The sequence below is a fragment of the Hemitrygon akajei genome, chromosome 3, assembly GCF_048418815.1.
Source record: "Hemitrygon akajei chromosome 3, sHemAka1.3, whole genome shotgun sequence".
Classification (NCBI taxonomy): domain Eukaryota; kingdom Metazoa; phylum Chordata; class Chondrichthyes; order Myliobatiformes; family Dasyatidae; genus Hemitrygon; species Hemitrygon akajei.
The window spans coordinates 170,938,947-170,961,012 of NC_133126.1; the positions used below are offsets into that span (position 1 = coordinate 170,938,947).

General features: G+C 39.0%; 1 protein-coding gene and 1 long non-coding RNA gene across 3 annotated transcripts in view; one reads left to right on the forward strand and one right to left on the reverse strand.

Annotated features, from left to right (window-relative positions):
- LOC140724344 (uncharacterized) overlaps positions 1–22,066 on the reverse strand; it is a 103,183-nt gene that overhangs the window by 76,019 nt on the left and 5,098 nt on the right. The window lies entirely within an intron of this gene.
- Positions 1,484–20,711, forward strand: LOC140724328 (mucin-like protein). Its single transcript, XM_073038784.1, has 12 exons — positions 1,484–1,605; positions 3,629–3,748; positions 5,492–5,703; positions 7,498–7,567; positions 9,510–9,677; positions 10,752–10,868; positions 11,010–11,273; positions 12,211–12,357; positions 18,072–18,256; positions 19,556–19,736; positions 20,307–20,432; positions 20,663–20,711. Exons 1-12 carry the CDS (start codon positions 1,548–1,550, stop codon positions 20,665–20,667), a joined length of 1,653 nt encoding a protein of 550 aa, XP_072894885.1. The 5' UTR covers positions 1,484–1,547; the 3' UTR covers positions 20,668–20,711.

A 22,066-nucleotide genomic window follows, 5' to 3' on the forward strand; every position in this document is an offset into this window, starting at 1 on the left:
GCCTAACATCAATGGGACAAATGCTAAAATTGATAATGGAACACCTCGAAAAGAGTAAGATTCTGCAAAGTCAACATGAAATTATGAAAGAAAGTCATCTTTGTCTAATCTTTGAAGATGGGACAAACAGAATAGAATAAATGAGGAAGATCCAGCAGATGTGATATATTTGGATTTCTGGAAGGCTGCACAGGAGGTTGGGTAGAGCACCTGGAAATAGGAAGTAATGTACTGACGTGGATTGAGAATTGGTCGTTGGTCAGGAAACAAGAAATGGGTATAAGTAGATCATTTCTTGGTTGACAGACTGTTGAGCCACACTGAAATCAGTACTTGAGTCTCATCATCCCATGATCTATGTCAATGATTTAACTGAGATGAAATGTCATATTTCCATTTTTATTGATTACATTAAACCAGGAATGATTGAGAGTGCTAACAAGGGTGTGAAGAGGATTCAGGGGTTAAAGGCTGATTGAATGAAGGAGAACATAGCCAGAAGGAATATAATGTTAGAAAATGTGAGATCATCCACTTTGGAGCACTTAAGAGCAGAACATTTGCTAAATGATGACAGACTGAGTAGTGTTCATATTTAAAGGGACCTATGTGTGCTTACTGAAGACCAACATGCAGGGAGGTAAGTGATTAATGGGCAAATGGTATGTTAGCTTTTATTGCTAAAGAGTATGATCAAATGAGTAAGCAAGTCTTCTTGCAATTGTATAGCAGCTTGATGAGACTGTAGTTTAGGTTTCCTTATCTAAGAACAGAGAGAGAGAGTGCAGTGAAGATTCACTACTCCAGGTCTAAGATTGGTGGATCTGTACAAGGACACATTGAGCAAATTGATGGCCACATTGTACTAAGAAGAGAATTCATTGAAACTTTCCAACATATTTTAGGGGACTAACTGACTAGAGAGAGTGAGGCGTCTGATACCAGGGACAGTTGAAAATATGGGATATTCCAATTAGGTTTGAGAGGGGGGAAATTTCTTCACTCAGAGCTGGGTTTCTGCATCTCTCTGGGGATCCACTTTTCAAAGCCTAGAGAGTAGCAGATGTCCAGTATTACGTCCATACAAAACAAAACTGATTAATTTCTGGATGCTAGGAAATGGCACGAGAAAAGATCAGTCATGATCTTGATGAATGACAGAGCGCACTGAAAGGGCACATTCTTGCTCCGATTTCTAATGTTCCAAAGGGTTTTCTGAATGAAATTTAAATATGGGTGATCTCGCCAGTCTTTCAATTGTAACCCACCATTTTCCAGAAGATTCAGTCAGTCACTTTATATTAAAAACCCCAGCTGAGGATTTTATAATAAAATCTTTTAAAATAAAATATTTCTTTTTATTTAATTTTCCAGCATTATACCTCACGATGCAAAGCAGGTTCCCTAACCCAGATGGTTCAGGAATGCGATGTTACTATTCATGGAATACTGCTTTAATCTATGGTGAAAAAGAAAACTTTGTTCCAACACCCTGGATTCACTTTGATCGATGGTCTTGGTGGTGGATAAGCTATCTGTACTATAGAATGCAGTGGAGAAATTTTTGGTACAATATTTTACCACCTCTGCGAAATCAATACAAAGGTATGAAAATAACTGACAACTTTAAATAATCCTTTCAAATCTTACTAAACCAATCCAGGAAGTTTATAACATCCATGTTCGTAATTTAATATTGATTTATTATACGTGCATTCTAACCTGTAAAAGTCATATTATAAGCAGATTTAAGCAATCACAGAACATAATAAACAAAAGAAAACACTGCCGTGCAATAGTAAGCACATCCAAATAGTTGAGGATTGAGAAACCAACGAGAGAGGAAGATATTTACATTCTCTCCCCAGCCCTATCAATGACCGATCCCAGTGCATGTATACAAAGGACAAGGCTGAAAGTATTTGCAAATAATTTAAGATAAGGGCCAAGTAGATAATCTCTGACACTTATCTCCTGAATTTTTTTTCACACTATGTGCAATCTTCAATCAACTCAATTTACTCAAGAAGTCGTCAGGAAAGAGCTGAGCATTCTCAATGCAGCCAAGTGTATAGTTGCATACTCTATCATGCCCAACAATTGCAGTATTTTAAAATGTGATAAACGCTTGGGTCCACCTTAGGAATAAAAAGCAGAGAAAAAAATCATGGCCCTGATTGAGCAGACTTACTTCCAATTGCCAGCATTGTTGGACAAGTTAACATATCCAACAAGTGGCATTTCCCAAAATTTAACTCACATCATATGTGCCAGTCCAATGAACATCTGAAAGAAGGGTTAAAGTAACTGTCCCTAGAGTCTAGGATCATCATTGACTGGTAGGTCAGTAACAGGAACAGAGTTACAGCTCAAGGAAGTTAGGATCTTCATCTCTGAGACATTGCTTCTAATTGCACAAAGTCTTTGTAACATATACGTATATTCCCCCAGTAGCCACTTTATAGGTATCTAGTACCTAATCTGATCGTATGGTACCGAGTCAATGCATTAAAGCATGCAGGCATGGCCAAGAGATTCACTTGTTGTTCAGAGCAGGCATTAGAAGGGAGAAGAAATGTGACTCTGACCATGGAATGATTCTTGGTATCAGGTGGGGTGATTTGAGTGTCTCAGAAACTACTGATCTCCTGGGGTTTTCATGCACAACTCTCTCTAGGGCTTACAGAGAATGGTGCAAAACACAAAAAAACATCCAGTGAGTGGGAGTTCTATGGGAGAAAATGCCTTGTTAATGAGGGTGATCAGAGGAGAAAGACCAAACTGGTTCAAGCTGACAGGTCAGCAACAGTAACTGTTAGAAAGGGCAAGCAGATGATCGGGTAAAATTATAAATCAGAGGTATGAGTTGAAATGTAACATGGACTGTAAGAGATGCCTACCAGGATAAGCCCCCTCTATTCTGACTCTTTGCTTCCTGCCAATCAGCTAATCTTCTATCTATGCTGATATCTTTCCTGTGACACCATGGGTTCTTATCTTGTTAAGCAGCCTCATGTGTGGCTTGTCAAAGGCCTTCTGAAAATCCAAGTACACAACGTCCACCGATTCTCCTTTTTCTCTATTCTGCCTATTATTTCCTCAAAGCCTACCAACATATTTGTCAGGCAAGATTTCCCCTTTACTAAAGATTACTACTTTATCAATTACCCAGAAAACTCATTCTTAATAATGGACTCCGACATTTCCCAACCACTAAAGTCAGGCTAACTGGGCTATAATTTACTTCCTTTCGCCTCGATCCCTTCTTAATGAGTGCAGTGGCACTTGCAATTTTCCAGACCCCGGAATGATTCCAAAATCTGGTGATTCTTGAAACATCTTTTCAACTAACTCTTTCAGAATCCTGGGTGTAGTACATCTGGACCAGTTGATTGATCTACCTAATTCTGCACTATATCATATGATCTTAATTGGATTGTCGAGGTACCTAATAAAGCGGCACTGAGCCTTTTAGAAAAGTTTACTTGGATGAATGGTATTTGCTATTCTATACATCCACCTCCTTCACCACCAGGAGACTATGGTCAAAGATATGCTAATCACAGCACTCGTGGTAGCAAGTTGTCAAGTACCTTTAATCAGCATTTTCATTTCTGATCCTGTTTAGAAATGGAAGTTGACCCATATCATGACTGCTGCAGAGATTCTGGTGATGATTATTACTGTGCTCTCTACCGAGAAAAGAGACCCTTGGACTTCTGTGCAGGATACATTCCACCACAAATAGGTGTGTTAGTATTATTTGGTCTTCTTCAGAAACAATTATAAATGTATGGATTTTATTCATAGCAGCTTGAGCACTTTCATTGGCTTGTCATCTTTCAAGTAAATGAAATAAAATTGTTAGTGAGTTAGGAGCAGAACGTAACCCTTCTCCCCAATCTTATTAATCTTATTCCACTATTTGGTCTTTTACCTAAATTCTTATGCTTGCCTTTCCCCATATTACTATTGTAGTTTTGGTTAATAACATCATATCTATTTCATATTCTCAGTTTATTGAGTTTCAATTGCTCTTTGCTCCAAGCTTGCATCATCCTTTGCAGGCGAAGAATTTCTTAACTTCACTCCTGAAAAGTAATTTTCCGTCCAAGCCCACATATCTCAGGATGATTGACCAGTGAAAATAGTTTTCCTTGAGATGTGCTATTAGTTCTTAAAGTAACAAGGTTTTTTTTTTGACACTTTAGGAACTGATCAACGGCATATAATTTCCTGGAAATAAAATTCCAGTTTGCCCAATCTCTCCTGAAATTTAACTTTTTTGCCCATGTTTTATTCTAATATGTCAATGCATCTCTCTTTCCAAAGCCGATGCATTCATTCTCAGTTCTGATACTCTGGGTGGTTCATTTTACAACAAAGTCAAACATGAATCTGTAAATCTACGGTTTTTATCCACTAGTAACCTACTTCTCTAGAGATAAGTGTAGCACTATATTAGAATTTTATCCTATTTTCTTCAAATTTCCTGGATAGTGATACATGGACCTATTGATTTGCCTTGGAACTCTGCTTCTTGTGGTGTTTCACTACCTGTAATGTACTCTTTAGTATTGATTATGTCATAACATAACTTAACATTCACCTACATTGCCTAACTCCATTTACTACACTTTTGTGCATTCACTTCATCTAAATAACATGGGTGGGTGCTCTGCTTTCCTCCCACATTCCAAAGGCATACGGTTAGGGTTAGGATTGCTGGGTTGTGGGCATGCTACGTTGGTACCAGCAGCATGGCAACACTTTTAGGCTGCCCTAGCACACTCCTCAGACTACGCTGGTCGCTGACACAAACGACGCATTTCGCTGTATGGTTTCCATGGTTCAATTTGCATGTGACAAATATAACTTACTTTTAATCTTTACATTTACATTTCTATGATTTGATGCTTCCACCCTCACGACTTCCAATGCCACCAGCTCCAACTCTTTTGCACAACTGTAAAAGTGGCTTTCTAACCCATCATCTAAATTGTAAGTGAACCAAGCATCACTGTTGCCAATATAAATAATTATGGAACACTTTCAATCATCTCCTGACAACTTAAACATCAACATATGAACCCTATTCTGTTTCCTGCTGGTCAGCTGATTTTTTCCATGTTAGTAATCTGCTATCAATTCCTTAAGCATTAACTATTGGTTTATCTACTATTGCTTGATCTATCTGAATACTTTAGAAAAGGTTCAATTGGATTCCTCAAACCTGATCTCTACAGATGTACTGATGCTCTTTTAAACAACAGATGTTTGCAGTGTTCACCAACTTTAATCATAGACTAATAAATTTAGAAGAATATGTTAGGTCACTGGTTCCTTAATTCACTAGTTTTCTTCCCAAATGTCTTTAACTAGCGATGTGATACACAATTTTTACACTTCAGCATCATTTTAGAATTGAAAATAGTTTACATATAAGTATTTAATCCAAATAGTAATTTATAAAATTATGTTAATTGACCAGGTTTCTTCTTTGGAGACCCTCATGTCGTGACGCTGGATGGAGTACAATACACATTTAATGGACTGGGTGAATTCATCCTATTAAATGTGAGAGATGAAAATGATGCACTGATGTTCAGCTTACAGGGACGAACCATCAGAGCTGGAGAAAATAAAACATCACAGGCAACAATCTTTGTGACATTGGCAGCACAAGGACCCACTGGAACAAAGGTGATTAATGTTGGCTATGAGTTGTTCACAGAAAGATGTACGATGTCAAGACATCAGAATGTTAGCAGGATAAGTAGCATCAATGCTCCCAAGACTTGGTTACTAAGTCTTGACTTTTCACATCCTGCTGTCTGAATTAAGGTGAGGTGCCTTTTCCAGAATCAGCAAGTAAAAAGTCTGTTTCAGGCAAGTAAATGTTCAAATTGCATAAATTTCTCAGTAATTTATTTCATAAGTGATGAAATTCAATCGCATCAAATGCCAATTTGATTAGCATTTGAGTGACGCATAGACATGTAAGTGGAAGTGATGTAGGATTCGGTAAGTCTTTAATTATATGTAACCATTTCTGTTTAATTCTTTGCTGCATTTTACTATCAATCATGCAATGAAACAGAGGAACGTGCTGACCTTTGCAACTTCTGACCTTTGCAATATGCAACTTCTCGTTATGCATGGTTTCTGAATCTTCCTGTTGTTGTTCATCTTCAGAGGAACATGCTGACCTTTGAACAACTCGCATATTTCAGATGCGGACTTACTATTAACAACTCCTCCCAATCTAATTTCCTCAGTTTTTGCTCTAATACTGTTGTAATTACTCTTATTCCAATTTAACACTTTCCCCCGTGTCTTTGTATATTCTCCATAATGATCTAAAAACTCAAGGAGTTCTGATTATTGTTCCCAAAAAAATGGCAGTCCCACTGAAACTTTGTTGACCTAGCTAAGGTCTAGTTGGGTATCTACATACTATATCCAGAAACACACAAAAAAATTAACTCCATCTAACCTTTGGCACTAATCTTTTCCCCAGTCAATACTAAGGGAAACTAAAGCCACCTACTACAACTACCCTGTTGTTTTTAATTCTGCCCATAATCAGCTGACATATCTGTGCCTGCTGGCTACTGGGAGTCCTGTAGTATAACCCCATCATAAAGCAGAATGGTTGTATATTTTTTCCTGAGTTCTACAAACACATAAACTTTCCCAGCATTGACATACGTCAAGCCTCAAGTCTGAGGAATGATGTAATACATTCTATGCTGCTCCCACACCAACTAAAATGAGCATCTTCAAACTCATAATGAATTTCAGAATAGCAGTGCAACGAGACTTCTGTGTATGTTTCTTCCTGCCTCCAATATCTGATAATCTGCTGCTTCTTGCTGAGTTATAGCAAACAAGCCTATTTGAATAAAGGGTGTCAGTGGCTTATGAGGTAAGATAGCAGTACTGAGTTAGTTTCTTCATTTTCTGGGGGTCCCTTTAATGTAAAAAACAGTCATCTTCACTGTCAGAGCCATAGGATCATAAGCTGGGAAACACAGCCTTCAAGCCCAACTCTACATGCCAATTGTATTGTCCAGTGAACAAGTCCTATCTGCCTGTGTTACTGATTGAAGATTTCCCCTTGGTCTTTATGGGCCAATGACATTTCCCAAATTCATACTTAATTCATCTGAATCAAGTACAGCCAGATGACATACTGGTGGAACTTTGCAATATGCAACTTCTCATTACTGTAGTGAGCCTTCAGCAGTACACATGCCCTCGTCATACCTGGAGCACCAGTTCCTTTGACATCACCTAGCCTTTTGTTCTGATGACTGCTCTCCATATATTCAAAAATCATCATGTTTGAAAATTCATTTGGAAAACATCTTAACTTCAGAAAAAGGCAAAGGTTATGTCTTTGTAATAGAAAAACTATTATCATATTGATCTAGAATCTGATGAACTTTGTCCATTCAATAACAATTACAAATTTGGCATTATTTTCTCTTGCAGGTTCAGTGGAATCTCATTGAAGATGATGAACTAAGTCTAATGATTAATGGCAGGACCGTCAATGTTACAGGTTACAACAAGTAGATTAATTTTATCCACAGCCATATCCGTTTGAAGTGTCAGCTAGAAAATGATATGCATCTTTCTTAAAGCATTGAATAGTAATCATGAGCATAGATAGCTCTAAGCGAAGTCCTTGTGTCATTTAATTCGGTATTCTGAACTTGAGAAGAATTCTAATAAAAATGTATGGTTGCTTCATCCCTGCATTATATTCCATTATCTCAAAGTCTGTTTCAATGCTTTGCAGTATTTCCTTAATGTAATAAACCTATCAGTACTATTTTAATTGAATGCACACATAAAACAATTCTTTATAAAGCATTTGCTATAAATTTGATGGATTGAGTTGATTTAAGTGTGCTTACAGAATTTTTTCCCACAAGGTAATGAACAGATAATTTGATCCCTATATAACCATTAGAAAACATTTGGCCTAATTAATTTTAACCACAGTTGAAAGAAACATTCAAATATTAAATGGACTATATCAAGAAAGTATTCCCATAGAGGGCCTTCTTACGTTTATGTGCTCATAAAACTGTGGCAATTTCATTTCCTGAAGAAGCCAATGTATTCGGTGGCAACTTTATTAGCTACCTCCTGTACCTAATAAAGTGGCCACTGAGTGTATGTTCATGGTCTTCGGCTGCTGTAGCCAATCCATTTCAAGACACGATGTGTGGTGCATTCTGAGATGCTCTTCTGTAACAAGTGGTTATTTGAGTTGCTGTTATCTTCCTGTCAGCTTGAACCCGTCTTGCCATTCTCCTTTGGCCTCTCTTTTAACAAGATGTTTTCACCCACAGAACTGTTTCTTTTTTGTTTATTGCACCGTTCTTCGTAAAGTCTGAAGACTGTTGTGCATGAAAATCCCAGGAAATCAGCAGTTTCTGAAAGACTCAGACCCCTATTTGGCACCATGGTCAAAGTTTGGTCAAAGTTTGTTCTGAACAACAACTGAACTCTTGACCATTTCTGCATGCTTTTATGCATTGAGTTGCTGCCACATGATTGGCTGATTAGATATGTGCATTAACAAGCAGGTGTACAGGAGTACCTAATGAAGTATCCACTGAGTGTATTACATTACTTCTTCTATCAAACTGCATGCATGATTATACACTTTTGTAGAAGGAATAAAAGCATAGACTATTTTCTAAACAGCGAGTAAATTCAGAATTACAAAATGCAAAGTCCTCGTGCAGGATTCCTTAAAGGTTAATTTGCATGTTGAGTCAGTGGCGAGGGAGGCAAATGCAATGCTAGCATTCATTTCGAGAGGACTAGAATATAAAAATAAGGATGTAATGCTGAAGCTTTATAAGGCTCTGGTGAGACCTCACTTGGAATACTGAGAGCAATTCTAGACCCTTTATCTAAGAAAAGATGTGGTGACATTGGAGTGGGTTCAAAGGAGGGTCATGAAAATGGTTCTGGGAATAGAAGGCACATCAAATGAGGAGCATTTAATTAATCTGGGCCTGTACTTGCGATAATTTAGAAGAATGGGAGGGGGTTGTTGATCTCATTGAAATCTATCAAATGTTGAAAGGCCTAGATAGAGCGGCTGTGGAGAGAATGTTTCCTATAATGGGAAAGTCTACAACCAGAGGGCACAACCTCAGAATAGAGGGATGTCCATTGAGAACAGAGATGGGGAGGAATTTCTTCAGCCAGAATGGTGAATCAATGGAATTTCTTGCTTCAGGCGGCTATGGAGGCCAAGTCATTGGGTATATTTAAGGTAGAAGTTAATAGTTTCTTGATAGGTCAGGGCATGAAAGATTTACAGGTAGATGGTTGGAGACTGGAGTTAAGAGCGAAATGGATCAGCCGTGACTAAATGGCAGAGCAGATTCGATGGGCCGAGTGGCCCTACTCTGCTCCTATGTTTTATGGTCTTATTTGTTAAAATACTGAATGTAGATTTTTGTCATTCTCTATTACAGAAAATTCTGACTTTATAAATAAAGTAGCTGTTCATAAGACAAGTAAGAATGAGACAGTGGCTACTTTTCAGGATGGAATATCCATTACAGTTTCAGCAAAAATGGGAGCTTTGTCATTCACAACTTCATTAGATAATTCTTTGAAAAATAAAACAGAAGGTCTCTTGGGTAAGTATTTGACCTTATTACATCTTCACTCATGAATAATCTGCCGGCCAGTGGTGCAGTAGCATCTGCACTGGACTTCGAGGTGAGTAGTCCCAGGTTCAAATGCCACCAGCTCCTTGCTCATTTTCCATCTGTGCTGGGTTGAGTGTCGAGCCAGCAATTCGGCCTCATAAGAACAGATGAAAATGCTAAAGAAACAGCAAGGTTGCCGCCCAATGTACCACAAGAAACAAAAAGGAGTAACAACATGAGTAGTCAACAAAATAACATGTTTGCTACAATTTAATAATCAGTTATTTACTTCTATCCTTGCCATTTCATGAGTTTATGATAAACACAACAATAAAACTAATAATACAGGTTGTGAATCCGGTATCCAAAATGCTTGGGGCCAGATTTTGGATTTTTTCAGATTTTGGAATATTTGCATCTGTATAATGAGATGCCTTGGGGATAGGACTCAAATCCATTTTCATTACTTATACAGTTTATAAACATACCTTGAAGGTAGTTTTATATAATACTTCTAATAATTTTGTTCATGAAAAAATAATATGCATATTGAATCATTATAAACGTTAAGTAAGTCATACAAAGAACATTTGATGGCTCTGGCCTGTATTCACTGGAATTCAGAAGAATGAGGAGTGACCTGATTGAAATCTATCAAATGGCAAAAGGCTTTGATAGAGTGGATGTGGAGACGATGGCCTAATTCTGCTCCTCTATCTTATGGTCTTATGCTGACCTCAGCCGCCCACATGGGCAATTGGTGGCTGTTTCCATCTCTTGTTAATAAGTAAAGCTTATGATTAATATTAGATGCCTTTCAAACAGAATGAGACTTCCCAGCATTCAAGTGAGAGCAAAGCCTTGTTTCAATCTAAAAGTAATGGAGCTGTTTATCACTTTAAAAATTCCATTTTAACTCAACAGTTTTGGATTAGTTTGCTGTAAAATTAAATTAATTTTAAATGACTTCAATATACAGTAAATAAGAAAGAGGACAAACAATAAAAAGTGAGATTTTATTCCAGATTTTTGCAGTACACTATTGTTCATTTCTGTCTCTAGGTGTCTGGAATGATGATAAGACAGATGATTTCAAAGCTGCTAATGGAACATACCTCGAGTTTGATGGAACAAATGTGCCCAATGAAAGAATTATATTCTTAAATTTTGGTCTGACATGTAAGCCACAACTTTCACATGTTACAAAATGTTATTGCTGAGTAAGGGCTATCTCTGCAATCGGGTCAATATTTAACCATGTTTATAGTGAGTTGAGAGAGCAATTTATTAATGTTAATTTGTTCATTTTTTTTCTTTTAGGGAAAACAACTGTGAATAACAGTGTATTTACGTACAATATGGCTATAGGAGAGGGTTGGTACACTTTCAACAACAACAGTTTTATTCCCAAGTTTTACGATGAGCTTCTGCAAACCTCCGATAAAGACAAAATTGACAAAGCTAATGAAACGTGCCAAGGAAACGATAACTGCATCTTTGATGTTCTCAGTACAGATGATTTATCTTTTGGCACAGCGACGTTGCAAAGCATGAATTCGTTTGCAGCACAGAACAGCACAATGAGTATGTTGCACACCTGTTGAATGATAACATGATCATGGTCTTTCAGAGTATTATATAGGTTATCGAGGAGGAATTATTAAATGCAGCTGAAGCACGAGAAAACTGCAAGTGCTGCAACATTTGCAGTTCTAATGAGTTACTGACCTGAAATATTAACTATCTCTCTGTACACAGATGCTACCTGTCCAGCTCAGAGTTTCATACGCTCTCTTTTTATTCCTGAATAGGGGGAGGTCAAACCTACCTTTATATTTACTGATATATGGTATTAAACATGGCAATAGAGTACCTATATCTTGCCATCTTAATTTTTGACCACGGCACTCCTGATTTAGAGACCAATTTAGAGAGTATGTTAATTCCTGTCTTTTGACATCTTTGAAGTTCTAATTTTAAACAGGAATACATTATGAGAATAGGTTGAGTGAACTTGCCTTTTCTCCTTGGACCAATGGAGGATGAGAGGTAACCTGATAGAGGTGTATAAGATGATGAGAGGCATTGATCATGTGGATAGCCAGAGGCTTTTTCCCAGGGCTGAGATGACTAACACGAGGAGACATTGCTTTAAGGTGCTTGGAAGTAGGTACAAGGGGGATGTCAGGGGTAAGTTTTTTTAAGCAGAGAGTGGTGAATGCGTGGAATGGGCTGCCAGCGACAGTGGTGGAGGCAGATACAATATGGTCCTTTAAGAGTCTCTTAACTAGGTACATGGAGCTTAGAAAAATAGAGGGCTATAGGGTAGGGAAATTCTAGGCAGTTTCTAGGGTAGGTTACATAGTCAGCACAATATTGTGGGCCAAAGAGCCTGTAATGTGCTGTAGATTTCTATGTTTCTATTATCTTTGTTTTGTATATACTACTTTAAATTTGCTTATAAACCCTAAGTGACTTCAAACAGAAGGTGTCTGATGAGGTAAATATGATACATTCACAGAGAATTTTCCACCAAACATCACTGGAACTTCAAGAGTTCAAACTCGCCTTAATGAACCAGTGTACACTCTTTTTGCTGCAACTGATGCCAACAATGATGTTGTGACATTTTCGGTGCTGACGGACTCTCCAGATATCAGAATAACAGGTAAGCTTTAACCACCAGGGTTTGACATGGGTTTGTTAATGTCAGATATACTGATTTACTTATTCCCCCTTTACAACGCTGGCATTTAGCGTGGATATAAAGGTCCTCCATCACTGGCGGTGTTCAGGGCTTCCTTTATCAGTTTTCATTACAGTCAGTCATGCAAGTCCCGGGTGGAGACTCAAGAATACGGCACACTCAGATGTAGAAGGATTCTTTGTAGCTGTTTTCATAACAATTTAGTTTTACTGATCAGAGTTGATAGCCCTGAGCTAAACCTGGAGACCTGTGAACCACCTTTAGTCAGACCTCTACCCTTTGACCTGCTTGGTATGGCTGACCCAAAGCATAAAACCCTGACTCCAGCCAACATAACTCACCAGATCATCGAGGCATGCAAGACTCCAGACCATGATAAGGTGTAGTCCTCTTGCAGGCAGGTATACTGAGATACAGTGGAAAAACTCATCTTTCATACTGTTAATACAGATCAAATTGGCATGATTTGCAGGAGGAAAATAGTGGGAATAAAGGGGGCCTTCTCTGGTTGACTGCCAGTGACTAGTAGAGTAACACAAGGGTTCGTGTTGGAACTGCTTCTTTTCATGTTATATGTCAATGATTTGGATGATGGAATTGATGGGTTTGTGGCCAAGTTTTCAGACAATATGAAGATAGGTGGAGGGGTGAGTAGAGTTGAGGAAGAGGGATGTCTGCAGGAGGACTTGGACAGACTGAGAAAATGGGCAAAGAAGTGGCCGATAGAATATAGTTTAGGGGAGTGTATGGTCATGCACTTTTTAGAAGGAATAAAGGTGTAGTTTATTTTCTAAATGAGTAGAATATTTCAATATCAGAGGTGCAAAGGGTCTGAGGAGTCCTTGAGCAGGATTCCCTAATGGCTAACTTGCAATTTGAACTGGTGGTAAGGAGGGCAAATGTAATGATAGCATTTATTTCAGAGAGGAGTGGAATAAAAGAGCAAGGATATAAAGCCGTAGCATTACAACGCACTGGTCAGACCACACTTGCAGTTTGGTGAGCAGATTTGAGCTCCTTATCTAAAAAAAGATGTCCTGGCACTGGGAAGGGCCCAGAGGAGATTTATGAGAATGATTCCAGGAATGAAAGAGTTAATGTATGAGGCGTGCTTGATGGTTCTGGGCCTGTAGTTGCTGGGGTTAGAAGAAGAATGGGGTGGGGGAGGGTGGGAATCTCATTGAAGCATGTTCGTCAGTGAAAGGCCTAGAAAGAGTGGATGTGGAGGGGATGTTTCCTATAGTCAGTGAGTCTAGGACCAGAGGGCACAGCCTGAGAATAGAGGGAAGTTCCTTTAGAACAGAGATGATGAGGAACATCTTTAGTCAGGGATTTGTGAATCTGGGAAATTCATTGCTACTAATAGCTGTGGAGACCAAGTCATTGTATATTTTTAAAATGGAACCTGATATGTTCTTGATTAATCAGGGCATCAAAGGTTATAGGGTGAAGACAAAAGAATGGGGATAAGGGGGATAATAAATCAGCAATGATCACTGGGGCACCAGAGATTTTTTCTTGCTGGTGTTACAGTGGGGCTGAATTGTTCAGTGATGGTGCTGAGGGATGTACTGTATGGTAATATGTATTTGCAAGGCTAGACGCGTGGCGTTGAAAAGCATTTTCAAGCATTAAATGCCTATTATAAATGCCTCTGTTGATTCACAAGCAACAGCAATTGATAGATCTAATATATAAGTGGACGGTGACAGTGTCAACAGCATCGGAGACAACCCGGGCTACACAGAGCATAAACAAACAAACCAACAGAGCATCCGACCCACAGCGCACAACATAAATCATGCCCCAGTCCCGCAATCAGCGTCAAATGCGTGCTTTTCAACTGAAAAACACAACACTAACCCACAAAGTCCACTGCTATTCGCATTACATAGACAGAAAATGCCAAAAGATGCACTGTTATTAAAGTCAAACAAGGCAAACAACAGATGTAAGGCTTTACCAGAAGTTGGACAAATCGTACACTGACCATGCAATTCTTAATTAATTCGGCTACTGTATTTAAAACAAAAATCAACAGAATCACTGGTTGGAAGTGTAAGCAAAACCAGTAGGCTTAATAACAGTAAATGTAATATTTTAGGATTTGCAGGAAACATAAGGACTATGGGGTATCAACCACAAAATAATAATTATAATCAGCATTAGTCTAGGCCCAAATTTTTAAAAAATCAACTGCACTCACCATTGAAGTTTTCAGAGAAGCACAATCCGTCTGTTGTTGTGATTGGTGGCGAAAGCATCAATGTTTTTCTGGATGTCAAGTGCCTTGGTCCTCCAGCTGTTTATGGCCAACAGGGCCAAGTTGCTGTTCTGACCATCGCTGCTGCTATTCCTTAGGTAGTTTTTGAAGCATCTGAGGCAAGAGAAACTCTGTTCGCATGAGGCAGAGTCAGTGATATGCAGATTAGTTTGTATAAATCTATGAATGCATTGCAGTAGGGTCTCATTAGAGCTAGAAATTCCACTGTGTCATTCACTGTCTGTCCTTGCTTTTGTTTTGTTTCCCCAGACGCCGAACCTGATGTAGCTCTGCAGTCAGGTTCACTTCAGTCACTCCATAGTATTCGGCCGCTGGCCAAAGACAGTTCTTGTCTAGGAAGAGCTTGTGTTTGTGACTCAATGCTGAGACTCCAGTCAGAACACCCCCAGTCTCAATTGAGAACCATCTTTTCATTTTAGTCAGAAGTCTGTCTATAACTGGATAGAAACAGTGCTTACGAAGGTCATCAGAGGATGTGACAGGTGTGCGTTCGGTTTGGGCCTCAACAACAAAATCATGTAGGCAGCGGGGTGGCTGGGCTTGTCTCCTTTCATGTGGCCTGCTCTGTATACCGGCCTTGATGCACAGGTCCCTAGTTCTTGCCTGAATTTCACTTCATGATTCCTCTCCCCATTTTGCTGAGAGTGCGTCGATAACAGACTGAGCCAAGTCCACAGCGGATGAAAGCTCCAAACTGGGAGATTGTAGCTGGTCTGACATGAACTTGGTGACTTGGAATAAATCCTCAAACAGAGTGAGAAGTAAAGCAAACTGCTGGTCAATCAGTCCATTTACAGCTTTGGCCTCCGTTTTCCCCCGTGCATTTGGTTGACCCATAATATCCTGTAGTGTAGCTAGAATGGCAGGGAGTGATTTCCTTATAGCCCACAAAGCTGTATACTGGCATGCCCAGCGTGTATCTGACAATTTCTTCAACTCCATGGGCTGTGCAGTTGATTCCAGTTCTCTCTGTTTCTTCATGAAAAGATCAAGGGCAACAGAGTTTGAGAAGAAATTGTAAAGCAGTTGCACAGTTTCAAAAAACTCACCCGCTTGTTGTACATTGCTCACAACATCCACTAAAACAAGGTTAAGTCTGTAAGCACGGCAGTGTATATATAATGGCTGTGGGACCTCTTTCCTGAACCTCTCTTGTACCCCATTATTGCACCCGGATATCACTGCCACCCCGTCATAACACTGACCTATACATGCGTTCTTATCAATAACACATTGGGCGAGTGTCTGTTCAATGCTTTTAAGAAGTGACTCTGCGTCCAACCCTTCTACTGGAGTGAAGTGCAAGAATTCTTCAAGCACTGTTTCATTATTCAAATACTGCAACACCACTGATATTTGTTCCTTTTTACTCAAGTCTTTACTTTCATCCACCATGATGGCAAAGTGTCCAGCCTCCTTGATTTCTACACTTATTTGACATCTGACCATATCTGCCATAATACCCATAATTTCATTTTGGATATCGTGATGGGTGTTTTTTGCATTTCCAGAATTGTCCCCTATTTTTTTTTTACCTACAGTCTTATCAAACTGCCCAATTACACTGAGCAACTCAACAAAGTTTCCCCTTTTGCCAGATCCATCATCCTCCCGGTGTCCTCGCTGGGCAATGCCTTGGCACACAGTATAGCGTAGAGACTCAGCTACTGTTCTCATATAGTCACGATTTTCTTGGACAATCTTTGCATGTCCTTTATCAAGCATATTTCCCAATCTTGAACCGTCTTGTTTTCTCAATCTGAATTTGGCCCATGCCTCCATAGCAAACTTATGAGCTGCACTTAACATGGTGGGTTTTGAAAGCTGTTATAGCTTTCCGCCAGTTGTGGTAACCAGTGACAGTGAAGGTAGACTCAGAATGGAACCCATGTCCTCCACACAGGAAATGCCTGCATGCGAAGCAGAGCATAGTATATTTTGTGATCGAATATTCCAGCCAGGAGTACAGGTCAAACCAGCCATGAATAAGCCTTTGCCTTTGCCTTTGCTGATTGCCAAACTGTTGCGAAGGGTACTTTTTCAATGCTGGCCGATGGGGTCCTTCCTCAGGCTGCTGGCTAACATCGCTAACAGTATTCCCATGAGCACTAAGAGCAGCTTCATCCACGTTCTCTTCTGAATCCCACTCCATTTCTTGTTCTTCTACTTCGCCCTCACACTCCTTCGATGAGCTGCTGTCATCCTCATCCCCACTTACTTCTTTCTGCATGTCACTTTCAATTAAGACAGGCTCAGGCTGAGATACCACTGATTCCTCTGGATGAGGTAGTTTTCGAACTAAAAATCGATCCATTTTTCATGCCGGCCAAAATAAGCACGTGCCAGGCCCACGCTAGCTTGTAAAAGCATAATGTCTCTGTATGTGGCATCCGTTACTCTCACGAGACCATGGATCTGCGCCTGGAATCTGCACGATGTATGTATACTATCAATCTCTCGTGTGAGTCAGAGTGAGTGACATCACCACATTAAGTGACCTTAGATCAGCTTAACTGATCTGAGTGAGGACAGCAATGACAAAACATTGACAACGAATGAATAAGCAGAAGTGTAGATTGGATCTGACCTTAGACTAGGACAGAGTTTATAGCTTTACTGCTGCGTGGGTGTTATGGTAATTGGGGGCGCTGTTTCATTAGGTCAAATGGAGAAACAAGCTGTATTCCAAACTATACAGAGAAAGCAGCTGCAATTTCTATGTCAAATTCAGTTAATTTCTTGGTGGTGCTATTGTAATTTCTGCTGGTGCTATCGCACCACCTCAGCGCCGCCACTAGCAATGATGAAATGGTGGAGCAGACTGAATGAACTCTGCTCCTCTGTCACATGCTCTGAATTACTTCTCTGTACAATTAGTTAGGATCTTAACCTGGTCACATCTTCCTTTTGATGACAAAAGTTAATATCAGTGTTGTCCATTATTGGTAACAGCACAAATAAAAGCAACTTAAAAATAAAGATTAGCTTTATTTGTCTCATGTACATAGAGTGATCTGTGGTTTATCTGTGTGAACAACCAACACAATCCAAGGATGTGCTGACAGCAGCCCACAAGTGTCGCCACATTTCCAGCACCAACATCACATGCCCTCAACTTAGTACTGTAGCCCTAACCATAAGTCTTTGGAATGTGGGAGAAAACTGGAATATCGGGAGGAAATCCATATGGTCACAGGGAGAATGTACCAACTCCTTACAGAAAGCGGCTGGTACCAGACCCCAAATGGAGTTCACTGACAATAAAATTATTGCACTAACCATCTTTCAAAAACTACATTTATTAATAAAGTATTTTTCTGTACAAATTTAAACATGTCAGAATATGAATGCGTAACTTAAATTGTGTGTGAATTCTCTTTTTTGCCTGTAGAAAATGGAAACTTTTCTTGGCATCCAACAACCTCCACTCCGGTCTTTGCTGTAATAATAGCCAATGATTCTAAGGGAGTATCTGAATTGGGACTGACTCTTACATTATGCAACTGCAGCATCAACTCAAGCTGTGATTATTCCAGATCAATCTTCAGTATGTCAAAGAACAATTCTATCTTTAAGGTATGTTAGCTGTAAGAGATTTTTTATCACTCAAACAATGCATATTTGGTCTTTTAAGAGATTACCTGATTCATTCAGCAGCTCAAAGTACAGTTTGTCAGATATAGATTGAAACATATCCATCTTGAAAGCAAAATACCGACTTGTTAATATATTGGAGCTTCCATTTCTGCTTAAGGCTTACATAGTAGAATTGAATATCAAACTAGTGATTTCTTTAGTCAGAGAGTGGTGGATCTGTGGAATTAATTGCCACAGACTGCTGTGAAGGACCAGTCATTGGGTACGTTCAAAGCAGAACTTGATAGGCTCTTGATCAATCAGGGCATCAAAGATCATGTGGAAAAGACAGAAGAATGGGTTTGAGAGGGCTGATAAATCAGACATGAAGTAGACGAGATGGGCTGACTAGATTCTGCTCCCATATCTTATAGTCCAGTATCAGATATAGAATTAACAACACAGATTCGGTGGTTAAGAAGGCGTACAGTGTATTGGCTTTCATCAATCATGGTATTGAATTTAGGAGCGGAGAGGTAATGTTGCAGCTATATAGGACCCTAGTCAGACTCCACTTGGAGTACTGTGCTCAGTTCTGGTCGCCTCACTACAGGAAGGATGTAGAAGCCATAGAAATGGTGCAGAGGAGATTTACAAGGATGTTGCCTGGATTGGGGAGCATGCCTTATGAGAATAGGTTGAGTGAACTCGGGCTTTTCTCCTTGGAGCAAAGGAGGATGAGAGGTGACCTGATAGAGGTGTATAGGATAAAGAGAGGCATTGATCGTGTGGATAGCCAGAGGCTTTTCCCCCATGGCTGAAATGGTTACCACTAGAGGATGCAGGTTTAAGGTGCTTGGGAGTAGGTACAGAGGAGATGTCAGGGGTAAGTTTTTTACTCAGAGAGTGGTGAGTGCATGGAATGGACTGCCAGCAACAGTGGTGGAGGTGGATATGATAGGGTCTTTTAAGAAACTTTTAGATAGGTACATGGAGCTGAGTAAAATAGAGGGCTATAGGTAAGCCTAGTAACTTCTAAGGTAGGAACATGTTCAGCACAACTTTGTGGGCTGAAGGGCCTGTATTGTGCTGTAGGTTTTTGATGTTTATATGTTTCTATTATTTACATGATTGACACGAGGACAAAATATTCATTCATTAATAAGATTTTATGGTGGTCAGTTCTGCTCCTGTGTTACTACACCTAATGTTGGTAAAGACAGTAAAAGCAAATGTAACAAATAAAAAAATTCTAATGCATCTAAAGCTGTCCGTCTAAATACTCTGTTTATTATTTAGATCCCCAGCTGTTCCTGCACGCCAGCTTACACGGGTGATTATTGCAGTGAAGATTTTGATGCTTGCCAAGATAATCAATGCTTCCTGAATGACACCTGCAAGGATCAACCTGCACCTCTGGAAGGATATACCTGTGCTCCTTGCCCAGATAATTTAAAAGGCGATGGGTTAAAATGTTTTGGTAGGAGCATTTTTGATTTCTATTTGCTGAAGTGCATTATTAAAATACGTTCACCATAATGGAAATAAAAAGGTCAAAATAAAAATAAGTATAATACTAATAAGGATTCTTAATAGTAAAATGCTGGCCATTGAAATAGTTGGACATTTACATCATAATTTTTTGTTGCTTTAGTATTGGACTAGAGTTTTGAAAATTGAATCTGATGCATTTATCAAATAACTTATTCTTAAACTTAATGTCTTAAGGACATTATAGATTTAAAGAATTAATCATATTATTTTAGTTTTAGGTATCACCCAGTTTAATGCTTTTTTATTTATGTAACTTGCCCAGTGAAATTGCAGGAAATTTTAAGGGAGCAATTTAGAATGGTTCCACTACTGAAGCAGAAGCTACAATACAAAATGCTGCTCCCAGAGAGGGATAATAAATCAGCCAAGGCCAAATGGTGGAGGAGACGCAATTGGCTGAATGGCATAATTCTTCTCTTTATATCTTATGGTCATATGGATCGGTGCAAAGAAAGTGTCTCAAACTGATTTTGTCTGTATTGATTTGGCATTCTAGATTTAGATGAGTGCCTAGAAAATATATCCTCTTGCGAACAGATTTGCACGAACGTGATTGCAAGTTACAACTGCAGCTGTTACGAGGGTTACACGGTGAACCCAATGAACCACTCCTTGTGTATCGGTAAGGAACCAACAATTATTACCCAAGCATAAATAATATTACTAAAAGAAGTTCAAAAGGAGCAATATTTGTAAAGAATCTTGTCATTTTTAGATATAATCTGCAATCAACAGCATCATTAACTGATATTGTCATTTGCTAAATGACTTTATTGTTAAAAGAAAATAATTGGTAACATTACAAATCAGAACACAATTCTGCCAATAACTGAAAGCATTACCATTTCACAGCTTGACAAAATACCACCAGTAGTACTCCAATTTTTGCTCATGCAATGTGTTCATGTATACTCTGAAAAGTTGCATCACAAAGCTGCAATGGATACGCAAGAGACTGCAGATGCTGGGATAAGGAACAACGAGCATTCTGCTGGTGGAGCTCAACATACTGCCTTATTAAACCTATGCAATGTAAGAATTGAGGGAGGCAGATCACACAGATCATTGATTCAAAGAAATATTGATTCTGGTAAATGAGCTGATCAAAAGCAAAGGAGGAATTGTGCTCAGGACCATGGTTGTTCTTTGGCACAAAATGCTACATTGATTTAGCCCTGGTGGAGATTTATTCTCATCCCATGCAGAAGCATTTTCTCTCCATTTGGTGGGACAGTGCTCAATTCACCAAAGTGCATTGCTACCACCATCACGTTTTTTTTTGGTAACAAGACATCAAGCAACCTGCATCATTGAATGTAGAACTTGTGCTTTGGCTCAGGACTAGCTTCCAAATGGTAGGGAAAGCTAATGTTTATTTTGTCTCTCAAACAAAAATCATTTGTATAGAATACATTTCCTGCATAATTTTTATTTGGACACAGTCCTTCTCTCCTTCCCTAAAAAGACTGTTCTACATAGTAACTTTCAATTGTAAGTCACTGCCAAAGGAATTCCCACACTTTAACCAAAAAATGCTCTTACCATGTGCTGCAGTGTATGGGATCATTTCCAAGTTGCTTCAGTCTGTCCATGCACATGGATTTGAGCATGCTACACAGATCACAGGAGTCTCACGTCATGGGAATGGAACTAAAATATCAGCTGCAAATTAATGAAACAACTTGCCACGGCATATTGGGTTTATGACTGCTTATAGCACAGCAATCTTAACAAATAAGTTCCCATACTCCTGTCCTATTGCTTGCCAATTATTCTCTGTCAAGTGCCTTGAATTCCCTTTTGAATAAACTGATTGCTTCCTACAAGCAGAGGTGATGAATTCCAGATTATAATTATATGCTTGGGAAAAAGGTTTTCCCCATTACAGTTTTGCTTATTAATATAAATAGGTGCCTTGATCCTTGACCATTTGCTGATGGGAACAGAGTACTTCCCCAAAAATATCATGATTTGCGGTGCCTTGTCAAATTTCCTCATGATATCCTTTGCTCCAATTTATCTCATTTAATCTTCTAGCTGAACCCTCAGTGTTAAGAAAATTATATAGAATAAATCTAAATGCCTGATTATATAATACCCTGACAATCTATCTTTGTGGCATGAAATCAATAAATACACATTTGAAATAAGTTATATTTTGTTTAATATTGAAAATGCAATCTCTGATAATATTTATATAACATACAAATGACAGTAGATTATGTTGGTTGACCCTGCATTAACACAGGTGTGAGA